Below are 12,963 nucleotides of genomic sequence, written 5' to 3'. Positions count from 1 at the left end.
TCAGGACGCAAGGCAGACTTCGGTGAAAAACCTGTAACTCAGCGCAGTGACATGAAGCGACAAACCACGTAAGGTCCCTGCAGGAGAACTGTGTAAGGGGCTCACTGCATTCTACACGTCAGATTTTCAACAATGGGTCTGTTACTGACTTGCTACACTGCGGTGATCAGTGGGTTAGAATTATTAACACCGCAACATGAGCCACTATGCCAACAACAAAACCGTTTTTTTTGCTGACACGATATCACTAATGGAAGACTGGTTTATCGGACTGTCATATATCGGTAACAGGTGTAGTGATGGGTGCCAGTTGCTAGTCTACACTCGTATGTGTAGTGAACAATCCATTCTCGTGGAAATAACGCTCAGCCGATTGAAGCAGGACTGAAATGTGGCTTCTTGCGAGGGTGAAACCAGCGTGTACATTAGTTACCATTCTTTCGTAACATCATAGGCAAGGTTACCGTGGGAGGACTTGGATGAAACCGGTATATCTAAGTAACGGCCTAATATGTCCATATGTTCTTATCCTGTCTGTCTTTATTCTCACCCACCGACAAATCGCGATGAAGCTCGTGCCCGATTTTCAGGGATTTTGGATTCGATAGAAGGCCGAAATAAATGTCTTTAGCCTCAGAGGCAATCTTACCGCCACAATGTGTCTGCTACCATGAAGATCCTGAAACGAGTCACTTGATTAATCTAATGTTCGATTGGTCGAAATTCCACCCACAGATAGATAGTTTGACATCGTGGATTTACGCAAACATAAAAGGCTTTCTTACCAACTCTTAAAACGCATACAAGAGGAGGGAACATGTCCGAAGAGATACACTCACCCCACGGGCAAAGTAGATATTACGACTTCTAATATGTACGAGTTGTAAGTGACAAACGGGATCGGTTTGGGATAAGAGTCAATTTTGTGTTAGAGCAAATCACTGTCGAACTGATCTTCTTGGCGAACAACAAGTGGCCCAAGGAGTTTATAGTCATTATGCAGTTAATAAACTCTAAGCACAGAAAAACCATGAATTCGTGACAAGTCGGACGATGCTTCTGTATAAATGTGGTGGCGAAATAACTTACTCAGTTAATGGGTGACAAAAGCCGATGACCTATCCGGAGTGCATGACATGCATGGGACTTGCAATCTGGAAATGCTAGCAATTGTTAACATATTTTTCTAGAGACGATATGACAAAGTTGAAATGACTTCAGCTGTTTACATCTTGGTTACCAGATTGTCTTTGAAGCGACTTTTCACGTGCGTAAGGATTTCGAACATCTAGGGACGCTATTGGGTATGAAGTATGCATTTTGCCATAATCCAGAGTGAGATACATAAACGGTAGGTGCACTACAAATATTTCGTCAAATGGTCTATCTTCAACAGTTACTCCATAAGCTTCCATTTCTAACGAGTTTTCTTGGAAGAATTCGATCAGTGTCAGCTTCTCTCAGGTATCCCAACCAACACAGTATTATCCGGAGAACGGTAGGGCAAGTGACATGAATGATCCTCTGAAGCTCCTAAGAAGTGTCCATATTTGTTCAGGCTTATGGATCTGTGGTTCTGGTCTATTTTGCTTTTAACGAACACAACCCACTGGACACAGGTTTCGGTTCCATTCAAGTCTTCTTCAGACATCACTCCCTTACATCTCAGATGGATATCATTGCCATTACATTGTGTCACGAATATGCCTATCAGCCAACGAACATTGGACTCCAGTGGGACATGTGTCAGGAGGGCGGACCCACACGCCTTTAAATATCTATAAAGAAATACCAGGTCCCCATTGGGCGGCCAAACGGTCTGTTGTCTGCTCCCAATAGCAGAATCACTTCCCCAAACTGACTTGAAGAATGTAGTTCACTGGAGACCGATGTACCAGGAAATGTGTCTTCCGTTTTGTCCGAAAGCCGACTGGTGTGACTGTCAAAGCATCCTTCCAAATTCTCAGACATTCTTGTCACAAGACACACGCACATCAACAAACAAAAACTTCACATCGACAGTTGACACGGATTCAGTGTGCTAATCGAAAAAAATCTTTTTGACTATTTCCCCGTCTGCCTTGTAATGTTGTCATTCTGGCAATGTGCACACGCAATCAGAAGGAGCCTGTGCACCAAAACGAAGTGTCCGGTTGCCTGCAAAACATTTCGGAACAGTGAGTTCTTGTTGAACTTGAAACGGTACCCCACAAATGGTCTACTTCTGTTTCATGCCAGTTACCGTTTGGAGCATCAAAATGATGTAACAACTGAGGGAGTAGCTAAAACCCAGCGCTTTGGTAGTTTGCAAAACAGTCCGTATCACAAACTGCTACGGTAAACTTACCGCACTACGTTTTGTCCAAATCCACTTGCTGAATGGCTGAATTGCCCTTTGTGGGGAAAAGGAGTTAGACCGAACAGGTGGTATTTCCAGCCTTCCCAAGCTGTCTTATCTATGGCGACATTTTCAGTGGCTTTCGGAATCTGATAGCGAATTTCAGGTCATTTGACGGTTTGCTGTTGCACACCATTGGTAGCAGTTACACAATGTCCGCACCGACTGTGCGCACGAATAGCAGCTGAACGAGCGTTCATGCAGAAACTTAACTGCTTCCCGATTTCCACTCGAACCATTGATCGAGCTGCTGTTCGTGTCCACTTAGTGAACTGACTGAATTTTAGGCAGCTAAAATCGGATCCACAGATAACCTCATTCTTACCGCCAGAGAGTGAACATACGCATTTGTGCTTAACCTAGTAAACGTGACCTGTATTTACCCTGTCCTCTGAGTGTGAGAAGGCCAGCTGGTCAATGCAGTAGACGTTCGTGAATACGGCGTAGATGCTGTGGTGGATGCAGTTGTGAGGCTAGGACCAGTGAGTTGGACTGTTTGATCAGTTGCTCGTTCGGATAGCTTCATGCGTTCAAGCTCGAGAAGTCCGCTGTACCGCTGGACACCACTGATGCCTATGGGTCACATTTACCTGGTTTGGTTACGTCGTAAGTGTAATGAGTCCTACCACGTACTTTCATTTTGTCTACTCTCGTTAGCTGTCTTCTTGTCGGGTGATGCTTGTGTTACACGTGCAGAATGGGTTGGGGATAGGAGACCATGGTTGGTCGGTTTAGAAATCAGTCTTGGTTAGCTGTGCACCTGAGTGTATTATGTTTCTGTTCATCCGGTTGCAACCGATGAACAATGGTTTGTTACCATGGTACCGGAAGTGTTCTATTCTTAGCAATGTGGTTCGCATGTAGTAGAGTGAGGCACACAGAGAGAATCGAGATCTGCACGTTATTGACACTGACCAACCGTTGCATAATACATCAGCTTAGACTACATCAGCAAAGATCATTCGCATGCCCAAAGGTCAGAGAGGTTACCTTGGGAACAACATCTCAGTCGTTCTAGCCTCAGTAAAAATGTCAGTCTGATCCCTTAGTCTGGGATTGAACGAATAAATACACTCCAGCTTTATCGGACACCCAATTCTGTGTTCATTGTTTTGTTTTTTTACTGACATTAGCCAAAAAGAGCTTGAGGGTCGCCTAGATGGCAGGTAGTTCGTAAAAGCTGTCGCCCCCAGAAATCGCTTAAGGTTCCATGGGTTGTCAAGAACACCTTAACTCGTAAGGAACTGCTTCAGCAGCAAACCGAAAATGGCACCTTCATGGGCAAATTCCACAGTAAGTTCAATCTAAGGCTTCAGGAAACTAATTAGTACATTGTTTGAGGATTTGAACGGAGGACTGGATTCATATTAACCTCCCTTTCATAAAGGAGGTTGTCCTTAGGAAAGCTGTGCAGATGGCTGAAAAGATGAGAAGCAAAATAAACCAGTCCCCAAGACGGTTTCTTCGATTTTTGAAGAAGACATAGTCTACCGTTGCTATCGATATCGGAATCTGTATTTAGGTACGTGGAACGCGAAAGGATATGTCCCAAACAGATGCCGATTAATTTCGCAAAACTACCCAAATGATATAAGCCAACTGTAGTTAGAGGGATTTACCCAGAACCAATCGCTGTACTATTAAGCGTATTATAATGGTGTAAAACCCGATAGACAAGCCGGCGCAGTTCTGATGAGCAGAAGGTACTACGGAGGTGAAGCCGGGTTCTTTCTGCGTGACCCACGAAGTTTCAAACTTCTGAAAGCAATATACCGCAAGTGACGACTGAGCCGGCATCATTTTTAAAAGAATGACAATTCAACAACTCTGTCAGCGCACAGCAGTGCCATTCTCTAAAGCTTCTGGCCGAAATTTCCTCAGCCCTTCGTGGATCTCTATAAGATTCACAAATCGGGTGCAACGTTGTGCTCAATATTATATGTATGTGTGTACGTTTACCCACACTACAAGGTGACTATCTAACGAAAATCTGGAAGCCATCTAGGTTCCCGTGGCCAAGCAACCCCTACAACACTATACTTCAATAATAGTGTCAGAGTTTTGGAAATTTTAGACAAGACGATATTATTTCCATATCTCTCTTTTGAAAAAAGGCAGTGGGTGTAACTGGACTGTACCTACAATCTAAATCCTGAATAACCTAAAGAAGCTAATTCCATGATGTATGTAGGATATTATCCTCGTTCGACGAAGATGTTTGTACAAACGAAGAAAGAATTGGCAGCAGGCTGCGCTCTCAGATTAGTGATTAGGGTTAGTTTAATACTCAAACACGAAAGACACCTTTAACGTTTATCGTATGTGTAACATTTCTGTTGATCAGATGTAAACTTTGAACAATTTTAGAAAGGTACACCCTTGCGTCTGATTTACAAGTGGGGCTGGACAAGAGGACAGAACAACTTTCGCGGATTTTCGCTGGATAGAACCGATAGCGTTTCTTGTAAGCCAACCTTGACTAGGCAGAACACAGTTCGCTGACCTGGTACTACTTAAACGGAAACATGACTTGGTGTGCTATCTCTTTCGTACAGCCGGAAAAGTATGCACGAAAAAGAGTCTACCTTTTATATGTTCACGCAATTTATGAGCCAATCGAAACACGTCTATCCAATGTAAACGGATAGAGTTCCAACACAGTCATCAAGTGGATAGTTGGATTTGCGACGGCCACACCATAATGGTAATAAATGGCTCCAGTCGGACATCTGAATCGAAAGTCTGAAAACCGCTAACAATGAAATCGTGAAATAAGAGTAAATGACACAAAACGGGGCTGTCCGGACATGGAGATCCGATCTATTCATCCAACGGGCCATTGTGCCCTACCAAGCAAGTAAGAATTTGCAAATTCACGTATATTCTTGAAGTTGCCAGATTATTCGAAAAACTAGGCACGATTGCTATAAATGTGTTCACGGTTGTTCCGGTAGTGTGAACTGGCAGATACTCGGTGGATTAATGGTGCTCACTGGTAAGCCTCAACGGGTGGGGTAAATTCAGAGAGACCCTCTTAAAGCATTTAAGCATATCAAGCCCCATGCTTATCCGTGTTCTCATTACAAACTTTGCTTGGATAAGTTGATATTGTGCACCGGTATTCTACGGTTGTGTCGCTGTTAGTGATTGTCATACTAGTAGCACATGTTTTAGATGACGGGGCCGACCCCTTGCATTGAACTGAAGTGACAGGGATCATTATTCACTGAGGTTCGGATCTACCAGGTTGGAATTTCGGACCTGGTAACACGCATCTGAAGGTGTTCACCATTTGGAAATATCTGGCCAGTTTTGTCTGAAAAGTATCCTTAGGGCATAGGTGCATTATCGAATGTCCCGAAATGGTCTTGATCAGGGCTCCTCTCTGCTTGCAACGGAGCAGACTGCAACCTGACTGTCAACCAGAAGATCAACCAATGACTTCATATTTGATGCCCGTATTCCTACTAGAGTTGACCTGTGGTCGTCACTGAGCCACCTGAATCTGAATCGTAATTAAAAACGCGGGTCTGCCCTTGTTTTGACTAAAAATGCTGCGACTCTCCGGTTCACCGTTTGCATGGGCTGTGTCCCCATCTGCTTGCACGATCATCGTTCAATTCCAGAGCTGCTGGTGGTCTTAAAATTGTTCCAAGCTACTAACTGTCTAATCAACAACGGCCAAGGGATGTTCAAACGATCCCATTTACATTGGTCGTTGGTCAGATAGCCATCAACCCGTTCTCAGAACTTATAAATTAGCTCTTGTTTCGTCTCCACCCGGAAGGACGTCATCAGTGTGCGGTTGACGATCTGCATTCGGCTTGCCATGGACGAAGGCATGCTGATATACTTCTATGGGAAAGAACTTCAGGAGACATGTTAGTTCATCGTAGAAACCCTGTTTTTACTATCTAATTGTCGCTGGTTTCTGATGAGATCTACCAAGGGAACCTGAAGTCGAGCAAATCCAGAATGAATGCACTTAAACACATATGGGACCCGAAAGCCTGAATATAACGCATCCTGCACCTGACTGTTAGTTGAACACACAAACAAAAAAAACTTCATCGTAAAAAAGTGGCAGTAGATTTTCGCTTAACAATCCACTGAGATCGATCTCACTTTTACATTCCTCATATGTGTTTCTTGACCAGTCTCTAAATGGTCGGTTGTTGTATTTTCTCTGTCCACATGCAATATGGTGAGAACCCTAGCTAGTGTAAAGTCAAGCAAACGTCAGAGTCCGTCGTAGGATAAGGTAATTTTTCGTACAACAGTTTTGCAGTACAATGGTGGATCGTTGTCATCCGGTGTTCCCATCTAATCTCACACCGGTTCAGGGTAGCTCTCTCTCGGAAAGGTGGACACTCACTCCTATCATGAATACAACGTGTTCCGTTTTAAACTGCATGACCACTATATTTATTAGGGCCATGAATGTTAATGTTCTCGGCTATAAAACCATTAACCATCAGGAAGACCACCAGCACCGCCTTGACAGACCTTTTTCCCATGCGTAACTGACAATTCATTTATCTAGCATTCTAGACTGGCAAGGTTACTTTCAGACACACTATCAGGAAGGTCAGATCCCTGAAAGCGACCACTGAATGCCCGAAATCCACTGAGACCCTCAGGTCCGCTAGGTGCTGACCAGAAAGACATCGCCCCCTCAATATGCAGCGCTTCACAGCCTTGTATCAAACTCAGACAGCGCAAGTCAGCGTTAATCACGGTCAGGCAACGCCCCCGCAATATGCAGCACGTCACAGCCTCGTACCAAAGCCAGACCACGTGCATCAGCATTGGACCAAGTTCAGACAATGTCCCTCCAATAAATAGCTTGAGACCGCTATATTTTAGCACTCGCACGCACTCACGCTCTCGCACTCGTTTGTTCGGAATATAGCTGTTGCGTTCCCTTCTGTGAGTCTTTTTTCGACACTAGGCACTGGAGCGGGTCAGCAATAAGATATCTCAGATTGGCGAATCAGCAGGTATAACACAGACCCACACCAGCAGTCATAGAAGTGGTTATTAGCACCGAATGAGTGATAAACAAACGCGAAATTCTGACGATCCCCGAATCTGGTATCAAGCGCCATCTTCATACAACCCTGAGTCAGTCAGCTAAACTTTTACCAGAGAACTAGCTGGGTATTCGATTCAACGATCTATCCCCTATTTGAATTGACTCGTTCTGTTATTTTGACTGTCTGTTAACAAACTAAATCATGGACCGACACAAATCAAACACTTTTGCAACGTTTTAGTAAATCAGAAGCAACTTTATGGTCTGCGAGAATAGTTGCAGTGAAATAAGATCAGACACTGAAAACCAGATTGCTTTACAGTCAATATAGTATAGACATATGGTGTAACAGTACATGTTTGGGTGTGGAGCTATTAAAGTCCATTCAGTTCATCCTCGTCGTCCTCGTCACTGCTCCAGTCGTTAACCGATGCCCGTGGATATCGCAGTTCGGACAGAAGATGACCAAGACTCCTGCGCCCGGTAACCAGGAGCACCGAAGGTATTGATGTGCGTTCACGTGACCTCATGCGTAATCGTGTGAGCAATCTTGAGGTAGACGTTGCACTCGGTCCGTTTTCGGTTGTACTTGCACTGGCGACAGTACTTGAAGAAAGGTCGTCTTCATCCTCCACACCGGACTGTGATTCTACCGATCTAAATCTATTGCTTTGAAGTGGCGCCACATACTCTCCACCGTTAATTCGTTCACCCAAATATCGGTTAGTTAACTGATGCAATGGTTCATAATGACCTATGCGACCTCTTCTCTCAGGGGTGGGTAGATTTCGAAGGATGTTCAAAGAAGCCATAAGATTGCTGTTTTGTCGATTTTGGTTGTTGCTGACGTTCCTCCTAACTTCTTGCGCATTTTCTCTAGTATCCGTTTCGGATTGCTCTGTGGTTGTTCTATTATCTGTCATTTGCGAAGGCACACTGCGTAATAACCGGCCTCCGGAAGCAGTTTCTAATGTGGCAGCTAAGACATGTTGACGCCTCTCTTCAAGTTCTAGAGTCATTAAACGCAACATGGCTGCCAGTTGTTCCCGCGTTTCACGCAGCTGTTCCACTACCCTACTTGATCTCCTCGGTACAAGGCGGCGGAATTCCAGGGGTCTCGATTCCCTCGGCGGATGGTTTATGGAGACGCGAGAGGACTCATTTGGGTTTCTCTCTTCTGCACTAGCTGCGACAGCCGAAGCAGCTTCATAATATGGTCTTGTACTCTGGCGTGCTGTTAAATTTGCACCCGGATGAATAGCCGGGAGGCTGAAGTGACTAATGCCGTTTGTTGTGTTTGTGGCTGGACTTTCAGCATTACTGACATCAAGTGTATGGAGAGCTTCATTTGTTCGACGGTTGTATAGCTGTTGCCTTGCTGCGTGATACGTCGGTGAGGGTGGGATTTCTGTCTGCATAATGGAAGGCGGACAATTCCGTTGCGTTTCCTGGTGTGAAGCTATCGTAACTTCGGCTGAACTATTACTGGTAGGTGTTCTTAGTGGTAAAAGTCGAGTGTCTGTGTTAAATGCATGTTCCATGGAAGAGTGAGATCTCATCAAATGACCGAGAGCTCTTTCCCCATTACTGGCTGATTCGAAGCAAGAGGGACTAACTGAGGGACGAGAGTTGTTGATAACGTTTAAGTGAACTGGCTGTAATCGGCCAGCATTCCTGTCGCATCTATCTGTACGATGTGTGGTGGACCTGTTATTTCCCGCTCGTGCTGTGCTGTTTGCAATGGGCACCCTTGTTACTCTGGAGGACACGTTTTGGACCGCCTGATGTGGTCTGATTGAAAGACGGGATTGAGATGCGTTTGTACGATAATCGCTGTTCGAACTAGTCCTTCCTGGGCGTCTGTTATGTTGCCGACGATTCGATGGTGGTCTTATATTCATTCCGAGCCTGTTCAAACCATTTGGTGTCACATTCTGCTGGTCCGTATTAGCAACTTCCTCCAGAGATGAGTCTACAGATACGCAAGAGTTTGGCAATAATCCAACCGCCGGAGTATCATATTCCTCAGAAGGTGAAGCTGAATCCAGCTGTTCCTGTTCCGATACCATCATCATTTCTTCTGATTGTTTCTGTATCACTTGTTCCTGTTGCGGCACCTTCTCAAGTGGTCTGCTTATCAACTGCTTCGAACAGTCGGAAAGCAGAATATCTAATTCAAACGGACTGTAACGGCGATGTTCATGCTTTTCGTGTTCTTTCAAAATCCCCATCCAGTTGCAGCCGATCTGTGTACATCGAGTTCTTTTTTTGTTGATTCTCTCCACGAGCTAAACAGGTGCCAGATAGACAGTAGAGGTTTGTGTGTCACTTCATATCAGAAACAGCTTGGTAATGTGGTTAGATAATATCTTGAAGCGAAAACAATGTTAGACACAGTTAGAAACAAATCTGTCGTTACATGCAACCGACTTCTCCAGACTCTTGCTCCTACGTGCAGTGATCATGTGAACACAGTCCTTTCAGTAGCCTTGTACAACGTTTCAAGTGGCGCAGTTTGCAGATTTGTTTAGATATTTTCAAGGCAGTGTACTCCATATACAAAAATTGAGTGCTTCAAATTCGGTCCCAAGATCATTTGCTTAAATGGAGCTTTTTTAGGCATTGGACATAAACGGATGTGGCTTATCGTAACGTTTAGCGCTCCATGCCTCGTCAGAAAGGATCATCAGACCAAACCTTGATGAAGGTCATGCAGAAATGCGTGCTTATTGATGTTTGTTTTATCTCCCTGGCAAACATAACTTGCCGTGATCTACGTGCATACTTAGCACTGTGAATTTCATACACACAGCTAAATCAACCAGGGGTCATGGGATCAATCCTGGTTTTGTATTACGCCTCGAGGTTGGGCTGAAATTAGGACATGCATTATCTTGGAAGGGCATTACTCATAAGGCTGCTGAAAGCCTTTCGGCAACCCACGAGCTGGCGCAGTCTCCGAGTTTCCGTTAACCTTATGTTCTACCTGTACCCATATTGCACGAAATTCGCGAAAGCTTAGTTCTCATGGTAGAGTCAGCTTAATCCCAGCTGAATCTCTCGCTTGTGGTTTCTTCAAATGAATATGCTGCACACGTACTGCCCACGGTTTCATTTGGCACATTGATTTTGGTCTCAACTTAGTGTGTTCCTTTGATGTGACCCCGTCTTTGTCATGGTGACTAGCAATTTCAACTGTGCTCACATTGGTTCATCGGATTTGCTACTCCAAGTCATCACCGTTTCCTTGAAGGAACTACTTTTAGGTTGCACGTTTAGCGTACATTTCCATTTTAACTCTACATCTGGCTGACACGTCGATGGAGTCGTCATGGGGCATCCTCTTGGTCTCCTGATGTGTGACGCTTTTGTAGGCAAAATGGAGCTTAGCTAAATGAATGGAGAGATGATACGAACTCACTTTTATGGTAGGCACTTAGATGATATTTTTATGCTTGTATCAAACAGCTGCGAAATAGACGCTTCCTCGAACAACTCTAACTAAGTGCATCCCTTCATTTAGTTTATTTTTTGAATTGAAAATGTCAGTGTATTCCACCTCGTAGACGTTAAATTAGCCAGACTAGGTTCATTTCAGATATCCGTCTCCAGAAAACGCACGTAGGGGAGAGAGCACACAACTCTTATAGCTTTGTGCCACTGAAGCGGAAACGAACCCTGATTTACACTTTAAAGAACCGAGTGAGGCAAATCTGCTCCGCTGATATACTAGGCTCTAAGCTGAAGCACAGCACTAACGCGATCAGAGCTAAAGGTTATCCGAAGAGATTTCTAGCCAAAACTATGTTTGAAAGTCCTATCCAATCGCCTATTAAGATGGTTGCAGAGAAGCCTATTTATGTGGGTCCACGCCATATAGGTGATTATTTTGTAAACACTTGTTTCAACCCCTCCAACACACCTTTCCAACTTAACCTATACCTGCTTCATTTACAGCCAGCCCTTTGCTGAACATTGACCTCAAAGAAAGGGTGTCAGTTCTCACCTAGAACACGAATGTGGTTATTGTCGAGTGGAATATGTTGGGCGCACGACACGGATACTTGCTAAGAGAATACGTGAACATCTCTGTTCCCGAAACCTCACTAGACTCAACATTTCGGCCAAAAGCTTGTTCACGTCACATGTAATTGGCACCGATCACGAGATCGTTTTGTAAGTATCGATCCAACGGCAGCTGAAGCAATCTTAAGAGGATTGCAAAGTTCGGTGCTATGCCGATAAAACTACTCATACGACCTATGGGTCTGTCTTGATCACGTGAAACGACCCACCCATTCGCTCAGTGGCTCTCTAGGTCACACCACAACATCCATTTAGAAGCGACTGGGGCTTAACTGATCGTCCGTCTTTCCGAGTTTAATAGGTCAGTGACCAATCTTAGCTGTTCATTCCATTACTTACCCATATTTTAACTATTAGATATGTACCGAGCTGACGACGAAATACCGAAGACATCAGTTCCTGCCACTAGGTTCATGCTGAAACTAGGAGAATATCCACGAGATATTGCAACATATTTTCTCAAAGGTTGCTCATAAGGTCACTGAAAACACATCGACAGTCCGCAACCGCCTTCGCCCATCCGGAAGGCGAATTCCCCTAGTTCCTGTCAACTTTATGTTATACTTGAACCAAGGTTGGAAAAAATCGGCAAGAGGCGCTCACTGGCACCCCAGTTTGATTTTAACACGATAATAAACTGAATCCTGACTAAATTTACATTTTGTGATATTATTCTACTGAAACTGCTGCACAAAGGTCGTCTCGTATTTCGATTGGTACGATACTCGAGTCATCCAGCGCATCTTCTAGACAGAACATACTATCAAACAAGTTTGCTTTTGAAACGTTTTCAGCAACCTTATGAATAGTGTTACTTCAAGAAAGTACGTAAGACAGGCTTTGCAGACTGCCACCGCTGTCCCTAACTTAACACAATACCTACCTGGTACTGTGTTACTCGGGCGCGTTTAATTGTTTTTTTTTATCGGGTGAGCAATTGATCTCTCTGCCGAACTCAGCAACTAGCTTGCATACGAGAAGGTCAACTGATACCCCAGCATCCAACTAACGCAGCCGAACTGTCAATATTTCGAGACATTCCGAAAGGCCTCGGGCAAAGCGGCTCAGAACTGGGTGGTTCCTGCCTGCTGGCAATTCTCCACAAGGCAACATCTTTATTTTCTCCATGCGTGTTCTCCCTCACAACTTTATGCAAGCTAATTGCTAGTAGCTTCCACCCAGTAGACAGCCGAACACCAAACACTTCGTATGAAGTTTAACTTAAAGACATAGTTAAGTTGTCTTTATTACCTGGCCTTCGGGTGATAAGTTTATAAAGAGAAGCTTGTGATCGATTTCAACGCAAGTCATTCAAACAGCTCTTCACTCAAAAATTGGCATGCATAATAACTAAAAACTACTAATGGTTCAGCTGGAGCACCCTTTCGACTACATAATTCACTTGGAATATCCTCACTTCGGTCAAGAACAGGTCCCAAATCGT

The 12,963-nt window shown here is 44.3% G+C and overlaps 1 protein-coding gene across 1 annotated transcript in view; it reads right to left on the bottom strand.

Annotated features, from left to right (window-relative positions):
- Positions 1 to 7,697: 7,697 nt before the first annotated feature.
- Positions 7,698 to 12,963, bottom strand: part of T265_09517 (hypothetical protein) — a gene marked incomplete at both ends in the record, with an annotated part of 47,478 nt that continues 42,212 nt past the window's right edge. Inside the window, one exon of the mRNA XM_009175611.1 lies at positions 7,698 to 9,721. Within this exon, the coding sequence (XP_009173875.1) occupies positions 7,808 to 9,721 (1,914 nt within the window). The remainder of the gene's footprint in view (positions 9,722 to 12,963) is intronic.

The sequence above is a fragment of the Opisthorchis viverrini genome, assembly GCF_000715545.1.
Source record: "Opisthorchis viverrini unplaced genomic scaffold opera_v5_279, whole genome shotgun sequence".
Taxonomy (NCBI): Eukaryota; Metazoa; Platyhelminthes; class Trematoda; order Opisthorchiida; family Opisthorchiidae; genus Opisthorchis; species Opisthorchis viverrini.
The sequence above is the reverse complement of the archived record's forward strand: the minus strand, read 5'-3'. Positions and strand labels throughout refer to the sequence as shown.